Genomic DNA, 18760 nt, shown 5'->3' on the forward strand with positions numbered 1-18760 from the left:
CAACAGATCAGATTTCATTCAGTGACTTCACGTTTTTCAACTCAACATGAAGTTTGTTCTCAAACTTCCCTTTCTAGTTCCCCCTATTCCCTTTCCCTAGTTTTGATTTATCTGCCAGTTTAATTTCTTACCTTTCCTTACTTTAATTTTTTTTTTGATTAATTATTCACTTACCTACAGTGATGTTATATAACAATTGTTCATAACATATTAATCTCTACAGTGTACATTATACATCTTGATTTAAAAATATATATCTTGCGAGCATCTTTGCAGGCCACTAGATGGCAGGCCATACTGTGTAACAGCCATCCATCAGCTCTTCAATGTTATATTGATAACAGCTTTGATATGACTGCATTTCATGAGACCACTCACATCTTACCATCCATAGTTTCTGTACATCTCATCAAGCGTTTATTCCTCAAAGGAAGTGTTAAGTGTTATAGAGCTGAATTATTTTCAGACATTGTTTTACATCCGAGAGCAATTTAAACACAGTCTGTACTTTGCTGTCGCTGGCATCACTTTATTATTAGGAAGCACGGTTGGAGAAAGAACAGCTAAGACATTATCATTCTTTTGTGACCTAAATATAGTTTTCCAAACTGGGACAAGTGCATTAATCACACAGACACAAGCTGCAGTATAAACGCACAGTGACACACTCATGTTTTATTATCAACTGAGATCCATGTAATTATACTGGAAGATGCACTCGCTCATTTATATATTGATTTATAATAACCTGTTTCTTATTGCAGACTTCAACTCTTCTGCAAGTTTTCTTTAGATAAAGGTAGAAAAATAGTGCACCATATGGTCTAATGATAACAGTTAGGAGTAAGAATTTCAGAATGGATATTGCTTTTTACTTGTCTATATCAATACTCAATTCAATGGCATTTAAGTAAACAGTTTACAAACTGTGCTGATATCACATATCCCATGTACACATACACCTAGGGGCTGATTTACTTACCCACGAACGGGTCGAATGGAGTCCGATTGCGTTTTTTCGTAATGATCGGTATTTTGCGATTTTTTTCGTATGTTTTGCGATTTTTTCGGATTCTTTACGAATTTTTCGTTACCAATACGATTTTTGCGTAAAAACGCGAGTTTTCGTATCCATTACGAAAGTTGCGTAAAAAGTTGCGCATTTTTCGTAGCGTTAAAACTTACGCGAAAAGTTGCGCATTTTTCGCGTAAGTTTTAACGCTACGAAAAATGCGCAACTTTTTACGCAACTTTCGTAATGGATACGAAAACTCGCGTTTTTACGCAAAAATCGTATTGGTAACGAAAAATTCGTAAAGAATCCGAAAAAATCGCAAAACATACGAAAAAGTCGCAAAATGTTCGTTTTCAAGTCGGAACTTTTCCAATTCGGGTCGGATTCGTGGGTTAGTAAATCAGCCCCCTAGTATACTGTATTGTACATACATACACTCACACACACTACCATGATATTGTTTGCTCACCAGAGCTGCTGCAAACTGTTGTGTAAATGTTATCATGGCCCTTCAAATAAGCATGGGAGTAAAAATACGCACCAAATTATTTTCAGACCTACATTCAGTGCAGTTAATAAATCTCCCCTTTAAAGCCCATTGTTGGATAATATACATACATGATGAAAAAAATACGCATAGGAAAGCATTACTAGAAAGAATGTAAACTGTAGCTCTACCAAAAAGTGACCAGTTATAATTCAGAATTATGTGTATTTTGTGTATTACATTTTAGTAGGCTTAAAATATCCACTTGGATACTCTGCACATATACAAAGGCATTTTACAGAGTCCCTGTTTACAGGGACACAAACTTGTTCTGCCTACAGTAATACACTGCTCCATATACAACTGTATACATTTAGATATAACAACTAATATCCAAAACAATTACACACTTTCAGGGCTCTACCAAACTTAGCATTTCTACAGCAGAACTAGGACCCTGATTGACCCCACCAATTGCATATAGTCTGTTCTTCAGGACAATGCTAGCACAAGCACAACGTGGAGTAGGCATGGGACTTAAACTCTCCCATCGGCTCTTCACAGGATGAAAGATTTCTGCTGTCTCCAGAACAGAGGGCTGGTTACCTGTGTGGCACAGAAAGGAAGCAATATTAAAAAAATGGTAATTGATGAGAAATGTATTTTGTTCTCTTATTAAAAATGCTGCAGTCTGGATTGACTACTAAGTAGTTAGGTAGCATGGAAAATTACCATGTGGCTGATATTAAAGAGGTGAGGTAACCAAGCTGCAGCATTTTAGACTGTAGCAGATAAACTGAAATAGACTGCAATTATTTGTGCAGGGAATCCCTACGATTTTAGTTCCCGTGATGGTCCATTCTCTGGCCAGGAGTCAGGATCCCATTTAAAGGTCCAACAGTTGACTATATGCCCCCTTAGCCACACATGCTCTGCTGTCTGAATCTAACTTACATTCATTCTGAATACATTTGGGTGAATAATAAACCTTTATGCATTAAACTGACATTTGTGTTTCTTTTCGTGTTCGCCTTATAAACACAGGCCTTTACTTTGGTCTGCACTATTTCTGGCTTCTTATATGGTTACTCCCTGCCCCCCTGTGATGGCAGCCCTGAATAAATACATAGAATTGAGTGTAATAATAATAATAGGAACTAAGCTTCTATCAGGAAAAAAACCTAAAACCAGGTAAAAAAAAATTACAGCTTCACAGCCTAATAAGAAGTACCTATTAAGCAAAGCTGATATGTGATTCTCATTATGCAACAAATCTATACAGTACTAAAGAACAGCTAGTTAGTGAACTGGGGTAAAAGTTAGGCAAGGTAACTAAGAAATGAGCATGTCTTTACCAAGGCCACCTGCCACAACAACTCTTCCGTGAACTGAACCTGCAACAAAGTCGGCTCTTCTTTTTCTTAGAAAGCAAGATCGTTCAGTCTTCATCCAGCCCCCTGAAAATAACAGAAAATATATCTATATGAGTTTGAATTCTCTTACACTGATCCAGAAGCAAAAAAGTACCACAACACTGAGATTTAACTATACTGTTCCACATACAAAGATGCAATAACTTTATTTTTAGAAGGCCACACACTACTAGTGTATCAATCTTTTCTGGAGTAAAAAGTACAGGGAGCATATTTTTGAGTCAGATAAATATTAGCTCGTCATAGTTAAAATAGTAATTTACGTTATTGAGTTCAACCATTTGGTCTAAATGAAACCTGCTTCAATCTGCTAGTTGATGCAGAGAAAGGTGAAAACCCCAATCTAAAGCAGTTGTTCATGTGTCATTGTATCTGAGGAATCAGGTATGTTGTGATGAGAAAAATATATTCATATTTATTGCTGGAAATTCAGATTGGGTTTATACAACTTTTCTACATAATCAGAAATGAATGAGCTTATGTCAAAAAATGTGGGGGATGAAGACTATATTTTCCCCTTTCATAAACTTTTTAAATAATTTGCCCACCACAAATATCAAACTTTTGGGCATACAATTACAAGGGGGAAATCATTTTCTTTTCAAATATTGGAATTACATAATCTTTACTACAATCCATAAGTACCATACCAGACAAAAGTGAGTATAAGAAAATCAGAATAAAGTGGTCTGGCTAAGTACTCAAGGGTGTATTTCATCAGACCTGGCTCCTTGTTCATATTATTTTGAGCAAACAAGTTGTGTGTTTGCCACTGACTTGAATGAGCTGAGCCATCTGTGGGTCTGACTAAGAGCTGATTAAGCACTTTTGCTTCCTTAATAACCAAATTATTTTCATTTTCAAGGGACTCATTGTCTTAATCTGCATCTTTTTACTATTTACATATTTTAAAGAAATCTAGAATTACTCTTTGAGAATCTTCTGAGAAGCAATCTGTTCCCCCTTTAACTTTTTAAGTGGATAAATTAAGAATAGATTGATTTAATGTAATTTTACGTATAAAACTCATGCTTTCCTTTAAGATTGCTTGGGCTGATAGACTCATATATCTGTGCACTAAAGTAATGATATAAAGGTGCTGAAATTTACTTTTTAATTATTTTACTGTCAAAATAATTCTTGTTTATAGTAATCAACCAATGCTTATGTAAACTGTTTTTGGCAATCCCTGCTCCTTAATTGTATTTCTGTATAAACCGCACCCCATGCTGAGAAGTTACTTTTCCACTCCCAAGCTTTCATTTGACTTGCACCTAATTGTGTGGGGAATAATATCAAGATGAGAACAATGTCAAGGTAACTGTGAGGAGGATAACGCTCCAGTTTTATATGCTTGTCAACTTGTTCACTACAAATACACTGTACTCGCATCAATTGTGATAAAGAGAGTTCATTCTTGATGGGATGAAAGATCCTGGCATGTTTCACTATAGTAACATCACTGAATATTGCATTTATATAATGTGCTTTCTCTGCTCAAAAACACACTGGGAAACTGTTCAAAAAAGCTAGGGATGCACTAGATCTGGGATTTGGCCAAGTCCTTGCACTGTTTTTAGAATTCAGCCCAATTTTAAGGAGGAAAAAATGTGATCTCAAATGAAATGCAAAACAATTGATTAGAAAAAATTAACAAGACAAGTTTCTGTAGAAGTCAAAATTAAAACATGTCAAAATTAAAGCTATTTTACAATTTAAGATTTCAAGATATTTTTAAGCTGTCGAGGCTGAATTATTTACATTTTTTTAAAATTTGGAAAAAACTGAATATACTCAAATTTAAATTTTTAAAAGCCTGCCTCCCCATGCAACTTGGAGTTAAGACTCCGACCAAATGTTTTGTTAAGGATTTTGTATTTGCCTGAATCCACAATTTTAGTGTATCCCTACCAAAAACACAAGTGAGGGACTATTAACAGAAAATCTAATGTACAACTGAGGGGCCCTCTATTGGCTTTTACTTTGCTCCTGCAAGGCATGGTCTTCAACACTATGGGGGGAATTCACAAAAGGGGTGATATTAAGACAAAATAAAAGTGGACATAGATTTGTTGGATTTTCCACCTTATTCACAAACCTCTACCTCCACTTTTGTGAATTTGACTTTTAAACAGACAGTTTTCAGATTTTGTCATTTTACCGATATTTTTTTATAAATTTGTCTTTGGCTCTTAGTAAATCTGTTGGTGCCATCAAACCCAGTCCCACATTTACATGAGCCTTGGCTTTTACTAGCAGGATTTTGCATTTCATTTGCCATTTGTCATTTTACTTTGGGGCATTTCCGGAAGGAAAACTATAAATCATTTTTTTCAGGACAAGCTGAGCTTTCAAATGTTTTCTATATTTCTGTGCTTTTCCACTTCTGTAACAAGATTTAGGGTCTAAATACCTTTTTCTCTAATCCCTACTCATTACTGGTCATCAGCAATCCGGCCCCCACACCAACATGCCCAGTGAAAAGAGGTCCAACAAGACTAGGGCCCACCAGGTTTTTATCCAGTGCCCTGAAGGGCCAGTCCAACCCTGTACCCCAATATCCCAGTTTGGGTGCCAGTGTGCATGTGCTGCTTGCTGATCACCAAGATGGTGGCTGGGAAGAGAAGGGGCACAGCTAAAGGAGGTGGCCAATGCTGTTAAGCAGCTCTGTAGTTAAAGAGGGGGCACTGCTGCTAAAACTAAATATTTGCCTGGGAGGCTTTTACTTTTCCTTTAAATCAGAATGTATACAATATATTCACTCAAAATCTTATTATTATCTCATTTATAAAGTTAAAACTAGCATAACAATGCAAATGTAAGATATAAATTTACTTGTTTATAAAATGTTAATGAGGCTTTTTGCACCTATTGTTCTAGGGTTAGACAGAAACTTGTAACCTAACAAAAGTCTGCTACTCCCCATTAATATGTTAATGATCCCGCAATGGGGCTCCTTCCAGAGGTGTAAAATGGAGACTGGGTGAAACAAAGCAAAACAGAAGAACTTAGAATTGGTCTGACAGAGTTACACCGAGCTTTACTCCATTTGAAAATGTCGGGGAAAAATGTCAGGAAAAAATGTTGCTAAAACGCTGTATAAATGTAATCTAAATTACAGGGTTAGGTATTAAGGGCCGTCTATTGCCCCACCAAGGAGGGTAGAGGGAAGTAGTTTTCCTAGTGAGTCATCCACAGAATAGGGACCCGAGCAGATGGGGGTAGGCTAGAAGGAGGGTTTGATGAGCCTCTGGCCAGTGTCGGCCAGTAGAAAAGGCCTGGTGGAATAGCAAAGGGGCACCGCAGGAGGTGCCGGATTGCTGAGCCAGGTGGGGACAGGAGATCCCATGGAGACTGGAGACAAATGTTACAGCCGAAAAGTAGCTACCCCTGGTAAGACTGACGTCCTCTTGGCACTGGGGAACTGTACATGTTTTGTGGAAAAAACCCTGTTTGAAACATTGTGAATCTTTACCTGTGTAAACCTGTGCTGTGATGTGTGATTAAAGTTATTTTGCATTACTGCTTGGAAGTGCTTGCCTTTCCTTGGTACGAAGAGTTACATAGGAGTGACACACTTGTATTTTAGTACTTGTAAAGTACTTTTACCTTCATAGTGTTTTGCTGCTCATTTGATAATGATATGCAATTTGTCATTATGTCATTGTGGTTTGGCAGTATGCAGAAAAGATTAACAGAGACAAAAGCAGGGGGTGTGGCTAGCCATGACTGTTAGTACATGTTGAATGTGAAAGCTCCTTGAGGCATACTCGAATATCTCTCCCAAAACTTCAGCTTCTGGACTGAAGATTAAGTAGCAGAACACACCACCATTCTCATGATGTGTATAACCTCAGGGCAAATATTCCCCCCACTATGCAGTTATTGAAAAAAAATTCAAAAAGCTAAAAACTGAAATTCCAGGAAGAGGATCTTCAGATCCTAAATAGAGAAATTACTTTAGAAGAGGTTTCTGCCACTTTGAAAAACTTTCCTAATGGCAAAGCTCCAGGCCCAGATGGCTATCCATATCAATATTATAAACTCTACAGAACATTTTAGCTTCATACTTAGTCCAGCTTTTTAATACATTTTTGCAAGGTCATAGATCCCCTCCTCGATTTTGCCTCCTATCTATCTTTGATACCAAAAGAAGGCAGAAGACGTATAGACCAATTGTAATTTTAAATTCTTATTTGAAACTGTATTTTGGCAAACTGATTTGCACCAATGCTACAGAGACTTATTAAAGGCAGATCAAGTAGGCTTTATACTAATTTTAAGTCTAGATGCCAAAAAAGCAAATCTGACCAAAACTGAAGCTTTTCCAATACTATTATCAGATGACACTGTAGCTGCATTATTACTTCAATACAAATATAATTGGAAGTCAGACTACAGAAATTACCCCTAAAGTTATCTTCGCTTGCTCAAAAAGTTAGAACTAGTCTGCATAACTGGGACTTCCATTCTATCTCTTGGTTTGGTAGAATTGCTGTAATCAGTATGAATGTTCTCCCAAATTTGTTATATCTATTTGAAACAATACCTGTTAAAACCCCTGTGAAATTCCTTAAAAATTTACAAATGGCAATTCATACTTTTATTTGGGGAGGAAAGAAACATAGGATCAACAAGCGAGTCTTGACCTCAATTAATCAAGGTGGCCTAGGTGTCCCATCATTCCAACAATATTACGTAGTAGCGCAACTTTCCATGCTTACTCTCTCACATTAGATCTTTGGGGGAAATTAAAGCTTAAAGGACATGTAAACCCCACACACAAAAATGTAATCAGTGAACAGCCTCTTTGAAATCTTTCAATACCTGCCACACTGGTTGTCCAGAGGTTAATAGTAAGGCTGCAGCATTTCCTTAATCACTTAGATTTCCTTCTCCTCCTGTAACCCACTCGCCCCCCACCCTCAGGAATTTGCTTTGGCTGTTGGTTTGTGGGCATGCTCAGTTGTTCTAAGCTCAGATTACTAAGCACGCCCCCCAGTCTAGCAGCCAGTGAAGAGATGGCATTGCTGGTTCCCATAGAAACTCAGCTCTAGCTGTCTGCTTCAATTTTTTTCTCCCAACCAACTCTCCTGAGCTTAGCTCAAACAAAGCAGAACTTTTATCAAAGACAGTTGTGCCTGTGTGAGCCTGTATTCCTGATGAAATGTATGCTGAATAAGGGTCTGTGTGTGTATGCTGTTTGCAGATTTAAATGTATCCAATTATGTATCAGAGGAGAAATGGCCGCCAGTTGATAGCTGCCATTTGCCTTAGGAAAATGTGATGGTGCTGGCAAATGGAGGGGATATATGCAGTACAAATAATGCCATTTGGGTGGAGGAGATGTGCCCAACTGATATACATTGTAGGCAAATGTAGGATTTACATGTCCTTTAAACATAAACTGCATTCTCTCTACTCCCCAGTTGCAGCACTGCTGGGCAATCCTTCTTTTCAACCTGCTATAACGCATCCATTATATGAGCCAGGGGTCTCTGCTTTGCTATTTTAAGGTCTATCTCCCTAATGTTACCTTTATCTCTTAACCAAATAAAAGCAAAAGCCCCAGATATTTTATTACCTTGTTTTATGCATCTTCAAATGAGACACTTCAAAGAGAAGCCTCCTGCCTTGTTTGAACCTTAGCATTAAGAGGCCTTCCTTAAAAGGGTCTGATTGTCAAAGATCTACAAGATAATCAATGACCCTCCCTTAATTTTCAGATATAGCCATTCTTAAATGCAAAAATGAGAGGCCATGCTTGGGCATGAAATTTTGAAAGATGATTGGTCTGACATTTGGCAAAACGCTAAAATATTAATTACATGTGTTAAACAGAAAGAAAATATATCTTACCCCTTAAGATTACATATGCTTTTCCCCTAAGTTTCTCCACTCTGTTAAAGGGGTTGTAATGGCTTGGTACCCTGTTGCATATATTTTGGGACTGCCTTTATAAACAACCTTTGTGGCGAGAAGTGAAAGCCCTTTTAGAAAGGCTCACTCATGATACCATTTAACTAGGCATTAACACTTTCTTACTAGGCAAACCTTTTGAAAGGACCCCTAGACAAACTCAAAAATTGAACAATCATGTTTTGTCTTCAGTTCGCATTTCCATAGCTCATAGCAACTAAATGGAAATCAAACATTCTTCTTTCATGGTTCGAGACTGAAAGCAATAAAAGCTTTGAATATAAAATAATATTTTTTCTGAATAAAACAACCCAGTTTTTGGTACCCTGGTCACTATGAAAAAACATAAAGATATAAAGATGTTAAAATATGGTTTTACATTTAATTTTTTACCCCTTGTTTCTCTATATATTTAAGTCTAACAGTCTTTGATTTATTTTGCCCTTGTTTTGTTTCTTTATTTTCCTGTTTTTTTTTTTTTTATATTATATGCTTTTTCTGCTTTCGTTTTTAATTATGCTATCATTGAGGACCTACAGTGAAACCATGATACTGATTATTGTATTCTTTAGCTTGAGTATTAAATAAGACTGGAAACCTTAATCTAACAATGCTATTAATATATACAGCTATGTCTGTATCTCTGTTATTAGGTAAAATTATTTAAGTTACAAAAACAGAGACAAAAAAGGAGAAACTAGTAGAAATACCATAGAAAGAAATCTTTAGAAAATTTTAGAACTTGGTCCTACTTGATTCTTTTTACCATTTAAATGGCCCAAACTAACCTTGCTCCATATCGAATATATCCACTGTCTTGGTGAATTTTGGTCGGCGGTAGGTACCTCCTTGACGCAGGCCTCCAAGGCTGTACAGAGAGCCCTCACTGAGCACATATCTGGAGTATGCCCTTTTATTAGGAATGCTTGGGAATTTTGTCCAGGAGCGTGTCTCAATGTCAAAGACTTCAAAGGCATTAACTGCATATTTGGCCTGTCTTCCCCCTGTGAGAATAGGTCAGTGAGAGACTACTATGTATCTATGCAAGGCAAATGTGCTTTTGCAATATATTAGCCAACTGAGTACTAGATATACTAGACACATGTAGAAGTGGTAATGTAGATGGCTGGGGAGCACTGAGAAAAAGAATGCAACGTCAGTCAATGTGAAATTTGTTCTCTGAGAGTTATAACACTGAGAATCATGAACCACCTTATAAAACCTTTAGGAAACCAATAAAACTGTTCCCCTAATAGTTACAAGGCCATTTTTAGACATTACATGAAAAATATATAGATAAGACCACAATATCAAATTTAATTTAAATCTTTTAAAAAGGACTACCCTTTTTTTTTTATAAAAAAAACATGAACAGGAGGATACAAGGAGGGACTCCTCCCTAATGCTGACTGTGCTACCAACTAGTGATGAAATATTATCACTCTAGCACAATTTTCAACCAGAATGCTGAATTCAAAAGTAAAAAGGCTAAATTAGAACCAATCCTGGTGCTCAGTTATACCAATATTTAGTGATTTTTTTAAATATCATTAGATAAAACTCAATACTGAACTGTGCAGTAATGATGTTGAATCTGTCCTGTTTCGCTTTGTTGGAAATTTGCAAAACGAGAAAAAAAAATTGCGAAACACGTTTGTCATGCAACATTTTTGTTTTACGCGACAGTGTCTATTTTTCACAAAGCAATTTGCCAAAGGCGAAATGCAGAAATTGGCTGGGAATCCATGCCTGCTGAAAAAATTCGCTCATCACTTCTGTGCAGCCTCTACGTAGAGGTATAGTTCAGCAATGCCTGTTCTCGACAGCTATTTCGCCACCTAATGGGGCTTTCTCAAGGGGTGTTGTGTCACCAGGGGAATGGTTTATAATTTGGTTCATTATTATCAGAGTATTGTTTTCACTTTTTGCATTGTATTTAAACATTAAGAATAATTATGCTTACCCAAAACATAGATTTTTGTCCCACGCAGAAAAGAGGTGGCACCATATCTAGGTGTAGGCATTGGAGCAAAATGAACCCAAATATCTTTCAGCATGTCATACTGTTGTAAGAAACAATGCGGTCGTAGATCTGAACCCATCCCACCAGCTGCATATACCCTGCAGTCTTGGACAAGACAGAAGAGGCTCTCTTATTTCTGTTTTCTATTTCCCAGTGACACACTGAAAAATACCCAAAACATACACCACACAAGAGATTTTTAACTGAAAGTCACACTGCAAAGGTAGATTTGTGTTACATGGAAGGAGGTGGGATAACTGTGAACCTTCCTCCTGCTGTGTGACACTAAAACACTGTACATAATCAGGGAAGTTATAGTTTTGCTGTTATTTGGGTGACAGCTCTTCACAGCTCTTCTGGCAGAATTCTGGGCAGACTGATATAGGGAACTTTACCTCTAACGGTGACAGATATTCCCATGGCAGGTTCACGAAGTGAACTCTTCTTCTTCCATTTTCCTTCGTCAATGTTGTAGACCTCCACCACTTTCAGTGGGGTTTGGTTCTCTCCAACTCCCCCCACAACCATGATTCTTTTGCCCAATGCTACCACAGCTACTCCAGCTCGAGAAGATGGCATTGGTTCTAGGCTGCTCCACCGGTTGGCTTCTGGAGAGAATACCTCAAAAGAATTCATTGGGTTTCCTGCATCATCACAGCCTCCAACAGCAAAAATTTGACCCCCGGTTTCCACGAGGGAGCAGTACACACGTGGGCTTTGTAGTGGCGCCAGTGTTTGCCAGTAGAAGTCTTTGGCGCACGGCACCTCCATGCTGGATCATAGGGGCACAATAAATTCATCTAAGGATTGCCATCTTTGGGAAGAATTAAATGGAAAATAACTGTGAGAGAAATGGTTACTTACTACTAGAAATATATATATGGACATTTACACTTCAACTGTTACTAGTATTCCACTGGTACATGGGTCATAGATTTCATATACTTATATAGGATTCAATATTTCTTAATTTCTATTAAAACAAGAAATTATAGTTATTTAATAATGTGCATTTCTGCTTTGCTTCATAAGCTAAGATTAAATGCAAGGCCCATGTGTCTAATCAGTATATATGTAACTTCATGTACACCTTACTAACTGGGAGTTAAAAACACCCTTCTGTCTTTTTTTTTTAACAGTGTTGTTATGACTTTCTTGCAAGTGGAAAAATGCCAATACTTCACAGCAAATCTCTATAAAGCAGTGGTTTATGCTTGGCTCTGTTCATGTTAAGTATTTGGTTGGGTTCACCCTATGTAATAGCAAGGTAACACAGTCATGAGCAGATAGCTGCATAAGGCATCCAGCTATAATTGGATTAGGTTCACCCTGACTCTCACCCTAACTGACCTTCAAGTTGAGCCCCCTCCATCACTGCTTTTGTCCACAGCCCATATTTTGTTTTTTATTAATATCACTCCATCATGAAAGGTAATGAAGTAGATCACAAAGTAAATATTAAATATCTACTTTTATCTGCTAAGTAAAACAACAAATATTTGCACACCTTTCCTTGCCTAGTAAAACAAGGGTACATGTCAGAGAGATATTTTGTGCAAAATTATTTGCCCATAAACCTATTTTGACTACTTTTTAATATTAACTAATTAAGAATGCACTCATTATTGGAATCTAGTAGCCATCCATCCATCCATAAGTAGCCATCCATCAACCAGTGCTTGGGCCTTAGTGTAGGTGCTGGTTGTGAAGGTACAACTGTAAATGCAGTCTTCCAAAAATCTTTAGGCTCTGCAAATTTACTTTATCACAACCACTTTAATTGTACTGAGGAGGTTCAATGATATCTGGAATTTAAACAGCTGTCTGGTTGCAAGAGGACGCTCTTCCAGTTACCTGGTAGTTGGTTGAGTGACAGACATAGATATAAACATGTGAATGGCTGTGGAAAAATACTATATACGTATGTATATCTTTATTTATAAAGCGCTACTTATGTAGCAGCGCTGTACAGTAGAATACATTAATACAAACAGGGGGTTAAAAATAATAATAGATAAATACAAAGTATAACAATAAATACAATATACAGTTGCAATAAGTTAAGAGTCAAAGACACAAGAGGATGCCCTGTAGAGCTATCTATAACTATCTATATATATAGTAAATAGTAACAATAGCATTGTAGACTAGAGATGACTAAACGTTAGGGTCAGTGACATGCCACTTTAAATTTCAGGCTAGAAAAGGGTAGAGTTGTAATACAAAAATGTGTATTAAAACTGCTTTTCACTAAGTACCCCACAGGGCCCACCCAAAAATCGCAGGGACTTATTTATTTATAGTCTCTCCTGCTATAAGAACATGAAGGAAATATTTTGCATAACATTAGCATTTATAGCTTTGGAGGTTAACTGATATTGCATGTTGATGGCACCTCTATACTGGGTAGTTAAAATACAGCTTGATAAAAGCTTGTTACTTAGCAACTGCTTCCCACATAAACACTCCACTCAGCAAGCAGAGCAAGGCCAGAGTGGTCTACAGGGATTACAACTACACATGCATAAATGCACACATATGCATGGCAGCATATTACCTTTAACATACAATCACTTCTCATGATATACATGCAGTTGCAGCTGCCTGCAATATAAGAAGCACATATTCACCAAGTTTGAACTGACTGTGCGCTCCATACTGAACATGGAGAAAAGAAAGAAAAGCAGAAACTAAAGCATGGAAATCTGATGGCTACAAGCCCATATTCAGAGAGATCTTATGTTCCACTGTCCACTGGGCTTCCTATATTTTATCTTTCTTTCCTATTAATAGCATTGGCATTAAAATGCCAAAAGCTTGAGGCCCATGTAGCCAATATCCTTGGATGTTGTTGTGAGAAAAATGAATCAAAGGTTTCAGAGAAAGATTGCTTTAATTGCGGTAAAAGAACTGAGAAGATTCAGATAATCTTTCTCTGAAACCTTTGATTTATTTTTCTCACAACAACATCCAAGGATATTGGCTACAGCGCCATGGGAGTCAAACTTTAATAAATTTAATGCCAATGCTATTAGTTGCTGGAGAGATATAAAGGGGCATTATTTCAGTGATTCTTGCCAAAGGGTGTTCTACCCCATATTAAGACTAGTTTGTCAGTTTTGAAAGTATCTTTTTTTCAGATCTGAAAGGTGTAGTATGATTACTGGGAAAGTCACAGAGGGAAGGCATATCCCAGAATCCTCTATGAAGCAGCACAGAGGGCTCATTTAAATGAGGTTCTGCTCAGGTGTGAGGTCTGGTTAACCTCACTTAGCTAAAAGGTATTGTGGTATCTAATGCTCTCTGCTCTGGGAAAAAGAAGAACAACTGGAGCTGTGTTGTGGAACTCACACATGTAATAGTGGGTTGTTTGGGACAAGGACTGTTCTGCTAGATTTCTTAGTTTTAGGCATATAGGGGCACATTGCTTGAGAGCAAGAACTGGCTACTATCTGCTATCAAAACCTTTGTCAGCAAGACTGCTTATTGCTTTACCGAGGACGTGAACTTTAGTCTAAAACTTCTGTGTGAAAATAAATACACAAGCAAAGTTCTGTTTAAACCCTGTGTACCTGTCCCTTCTCTGTGTGAAAGGAGCTGCTGCTTCTACCAAGAGTGATTTACAACAAAGAATATGTTTTAGTTACTGAAACAAGGAATTGTGGAAACCAGGTTCTGTCAAATGTAAACTTATTTTGCAGTAGATCAGTTTATTTAGAATATGTTTACTTATAATTAAATAGTTCTTTAAAAAAAAGTGTAAAGGTGTCAATATATCTGGCCACGCTTGTATACTGTTATGTGACTTTGTTTTTATTCCTAGACATTCCAATCTAGATTCTATATCCTATATGCTGTACTAAATACTCCCTAATTAAAATGTCTTTTCTGCATTACCCCAGACACTTTAATTTCATGATCTTTATTCCTGCTTGCCTGCTAAAAAGAAGCCTATATTTTATACCAATGAATTCTACAAAAACACGTGGCTCCTGTAGTTCCCCAGAGTTTATGCAGAAGCTGTAACATGCCTGATTTATATCAGTTAAATGTAAGCTTCCAAAATAAAATTAAAAGCAAACAGTTTGAAGAGAATGGTATTAGTGTTTGTGGCACTGACAATTAGAGGAGGTTTAAAACTGTGAAGGAAACTGATTTACAGGTCATTTTGCTTCATCTTAAACCCCCAAGGGACTAAAATGTGTCAATCCTGAATTCTTTGGTGTTACTCCCTGTAGACTTAATCTATATATAGATTTAGAAGCACAGTACATATATTTGATAGCAATGATGTACAAATGAATGCATTATGCTTACAATTCCCTCTAGGATAATATATTATTGATAAAAGCTGTTCTTTTCCCATCTTCCACCTGGGACTGAACAGACACTATGTAACTGTGTCAACAGCAGCATTACCCTAGAATGCAAATGAAAAACAGATATATATAGACATATGTATCATCATGGTAACCAGGGGAGGGCCCAGAATTGGATCTGACCCAGTTAGTGCCCACTGATGCTCTCAGGTCTGCTCTGGGGGTCATACCTTGATGTATGTGGCTCCCAGCACTATAAAATATAGGGCAGGGAGGCTGCATTTTGTGTGAAAATACAACAAATGAATGTGGATCATCTGTAATAATACACAGATGTGGACTGAATTACTAACAATAACCTATTAAATTGGATAACTACCACATGTGTTGCATGCAGGGTCATAATAAGACTTCCCCAGCAAAAACTATTCCTGAGCCTCCTGCAACACTTGTAGGAATATCCTATTTATAATATCATTTATTTTATATTTATATAATATATCTAATATATATTATATAATTAAATGATTCTTCATTTTATTATTGTATATTAAAAGTGATACTGACAAGAAAAAACTACTTTTTAAAATATTAATTAATGTACATAAAAAGTTACCTAAAGGTCATGTTGATCATTTTTTACCAATAGGTTTGCTTTTAGTATTATTGTAACATTTAAATGCATTATTTAGTAGCCTTAAGGGCTCTGGCACATGGGGAGATTAGTCGCCCGCGTCAAATCTCCCTTTTCGCGGGCGACTAATCTCCCCGAATTGCCATCCCACTGTAAATCACCTGTGGGATGGCATACATGCCTTGAGAGGAAACTTTCACGATTGCGCTGAAATCATAGTGCCGCGTATGCCATCCCACCGGCGATTTACATTTTCACTGGTGGGATGGCAATTCGGGGAGATTAGTCGCCCACGAAAAGGGAGATTTGTTGCGGGCGAATAATCTCCCCGTGTGCCAGAGCCCTAAGACATGTTGATCCAAATTATGGACAGACCTCTTATTTGGAAAACCACAAGGTCCTGTATTTACTTTTGTACTGTCAAAATCTAAAAGACAAATAGCTTTTGCATTGAATATTTACACCATTGCAGAATGACAAGATAACTTGACAAGATAACTTAGGCAAAACATTAAACAACAAATAAACCATGTTATAATCAACCACAACCACAACGTTTCTTACAATTTAGTATATTATTATTCCTTGCCCTCTCCTAGCCACTAGGTCTTTTGCCACTACTATCACACCACAGCCCCAATGTTTTCTTTTAAAGCAATGCCATTTACAATATTAATTGAAATAAGATGCATAATTAATTTTGACCTAATCTTGAACTTTTTGATTAAAATCTATCCTTTTTCCTAACCCTATGTCAAACATTTTTCAACTGCATATGAGATACAGGCTCATGTTCACAATACAACTTTTAGGCATTTTAATACTTTCTAATACTATGCCAATAAACTGTTACATCACTAGCTGTAACAACTATACAGTACTTGGAGTACCATAATTATACGGATTACACATTTCCAGTTAACTGATGGCAACCCTGCAGTTGCTGGATTTTCTTTTCTATTGCATTGTTTTCTAAATGTGACTAAACTCTATAAACAGAATACTTTTGGAAATACAGTGAAAGGCTCTGAAGTCAAAAGATACTAAAGAATCTGCAACAGCACAGTTTTATATTGTTTACCTTAGTTTGCAAATAGCATAGACTTTCATCTAGAATAATAAAATGATGCTCAATAGAAAGCTGGAATTACAGCTGGACGGTACGTTCTAAAAACAATACATGATTCTGAATGAGTTATAAATAAACCAGTGGCAAGGAAAATGTGGCAACATTTTCTCATCACACATAAATATTCACATACACCCTACATATACATTTGGTTTGAATAAGTTGCCTGCTGGGTTTCTGTTGGACTGTGAGCTAGTGAGTCTCACATCACCTTGTGACCTGACAATCTGACCACTGTTCAGTCAAAGCAAATGCAGGAATTCAATGCTGTACATCTCAGTCAGGAGAAATGTTAGTTATTATTTTCAGTATAAATTTGTCAGCATTATAATGCCATGCACCATTTTTGCAAAAGTGTTAACCAGTTTTGTTCTGGAGACTGGGAGCCATGCACCGTAGCTTATTGTACTCACCCAGGGATTCCGTGAGGCAAGCTTAGGGAAGTCCAGCTAGAGCATTTCTGTCCTGTGCTCTTTGCTTGCTTATCTCCTGCCTTCTGTAGAACTACTGTGCTGTAGCTGCTGCTTTCACTCTCTGTCTGTCCCTTTATCCCCCACATGGCTGCGCAGTACAGTGTGTGTTATTCGCTCCAGCCTGTGGGAAAGGGGGGGAACCCACTCAGCTGGGATTGGAAGAGATCTGAGATACACACAGATGTCGGATGAAGAAAAAAAGTAACCCTTTTGATGTCATGATTTGGACTATAGAATGAAACTGGGCTCCTGGGTAACCCGTTCCTTCTCATTCTGAATATTTTATTTCTTATCTCACATTCTTCTCAGTTCACAATAATACTGGCAGCCAGAAAAACAAAAGAGCAGCATGGGAAAGGGCGGGGGGGGGGGGGGGGGGCTTATAGAAAGCAGAATAATAGGACACAGGAGAAGGCAGGAAACTGGGAATTGAAAAGAGGTGGGCCTAATGCTGATAAAAGGCAGAATGCAAGCATTACTATTCTGGATTTTGTTTCTACATATTTCAGCGAAGGAAAGCATTTAACCTCAGAATGAAAGGCCTGCATAAACAGAAGGATAATATGCTTGTAGCTAAAAGATTAATAAAAAAAAGTGGGAAGAGAAAACATCTCAAGCCCCTCTGTTCAGCCCCAATGTTTAGCAGCAACATAGCTTTCTATGCAGCATCACACACTGCTCCTATCAACATACTAGAGCAAGCAGTGATTTCCTATCACTCCATTAAGTGGCTCTGAGCAGCTGCACATACCTTTCCTACTACAATGCAACTTACATCATTGCCAAGGGCAAACTCATCAAACCAAGAAAGTTCATCTTTCAGATGGTTGCCTCCCATGGTCAGCTGTGGACTGACACATCATTATAGGCTCTGACTCAGGCACTGAGGATCATTTTAAAACACTTGGCAAATGTGCTCCTGGTCAGTTATCCCTAGCAACCAATCAGTGCTTAGCTTTTTCAGCCAGCTGCAGGTATAACAATAAAATCAAACACATGATTGGTTGCTATGGGTTACTGCTCAGTGCAATTGAGTGTAAATGAGCCCCGATTTCCTGTCATTACTGCATCTCTTTTGGCACCACAAGTGTTACTGCCCAGTATGCTTCTTCCCACAGTTACTAATGTATTGGGCAATATCACTTATGGCACCAAAAGATATGCAATGTCTAGCATCACTTCCTGGAGAATACTACCATTGCCATGTTGAATGTGGTCACTGCCTCCTTGCTTTTTAACTGTTTACCTGCTGTAGCTATAGTAAAAATTAGAAAGTACACAGACCCCCCCCCCCAACCTGCCACCTAAATTCATGGAAGAAGCAGGCT

At 37.5% G+C, this 18760-nt stretch overlaps 1 protein-coding gene across 3 annotated transcripts; it reads right to left on the reverse strand.

Annotated features, from left to right (window-relative positions):
• Nucleotides 1-508: 508 nt before the first annotated feature.
• klhdc8a (kelch domain containing 8A) lies at nt 509-18290 on the reverse strand. Of its 3 annotated transcripts, XR_004221072.1 has the most exons (8): nt 18208-18290; nt 17373-17553; nt 11273-11691; nt 10818-10982; nt 9643-9858; nt 2858-2959; nt 1424-2108; nt 509-962 (listed from the first exon to the last, which is right to left on the reverse strand). XR_004221072.1 is itself a non-coding variant. In NM_001078849.1 (7 exons), exons 2-6 carry the CDS (start codon nt 11646-11648, stop codon nt 1915-1917), a joined length of 1053 nt encoding a protein of 350 aa, NP_001072317.1. In that variant the 5' UTR covers nt 11649-11691; nt 17373-17504; the 3' UTR covers nt 650-962; nt 1424-1914. The 3 variants fall into 3 exon arrangements, 2 of the variants coding, with proteins under 2 accessions (NP_001072317.1, XP_017946827.1); NM_001078849.1 differs by lacking the exon at nt 18208-18290 and having other exon boundaries at nt 650-962; nt 17373-17504; XM_018091338.2 differs by lacking the exons at nt 509-962; nt 18208-18290 and having other exon boundaries at nt 1425-2108; nt 11273-11718; nt 17373-17752.
• Between the last annotated feature and the right edge of the window lie 470 nt (nt 18291-18760).

The sequence above is a fragment of the Xenopus tropicalis genome, chromosome 2, assembly GCF_000004195.4.
Source record: "Xenopus tropicalis strain Nigerian chromosome 2, UCB_Xtro_10.0, whole genome shotgun sequence".
Lineage (NCBI taxonomy): Eukaryota > Metazoa > Chordata > Amphibia > Anura > Pipidae > Xenopus > Xenopus tropicalis.

Excerpts from the sequence above, each read along its gene's own strand:
- klhdc8a (NM_001078849.1), bottom strand. The coding sequence starts at position 11,648 with ATGGAGGTGCCGTGCGCCAAAGACTTCTACTGGCAAACACTGGCGCCA. Across the intron at positions 10,983-11,272 it reads AATATCTGTCACCGTTAGAG|ACTGCAGGGTATATGCAGCT; the intron begins GTAAAGTTCCCT and ends GTCTTGTCCAAG. Across the intron at positions 2,109-2,857 it reads TGTTGTGGCAGGTGGCCTTG|GTAACCAGCCCTCTGTTCTG; the intron begins GTAAAGACATGC and ends TGTGCCACACAG.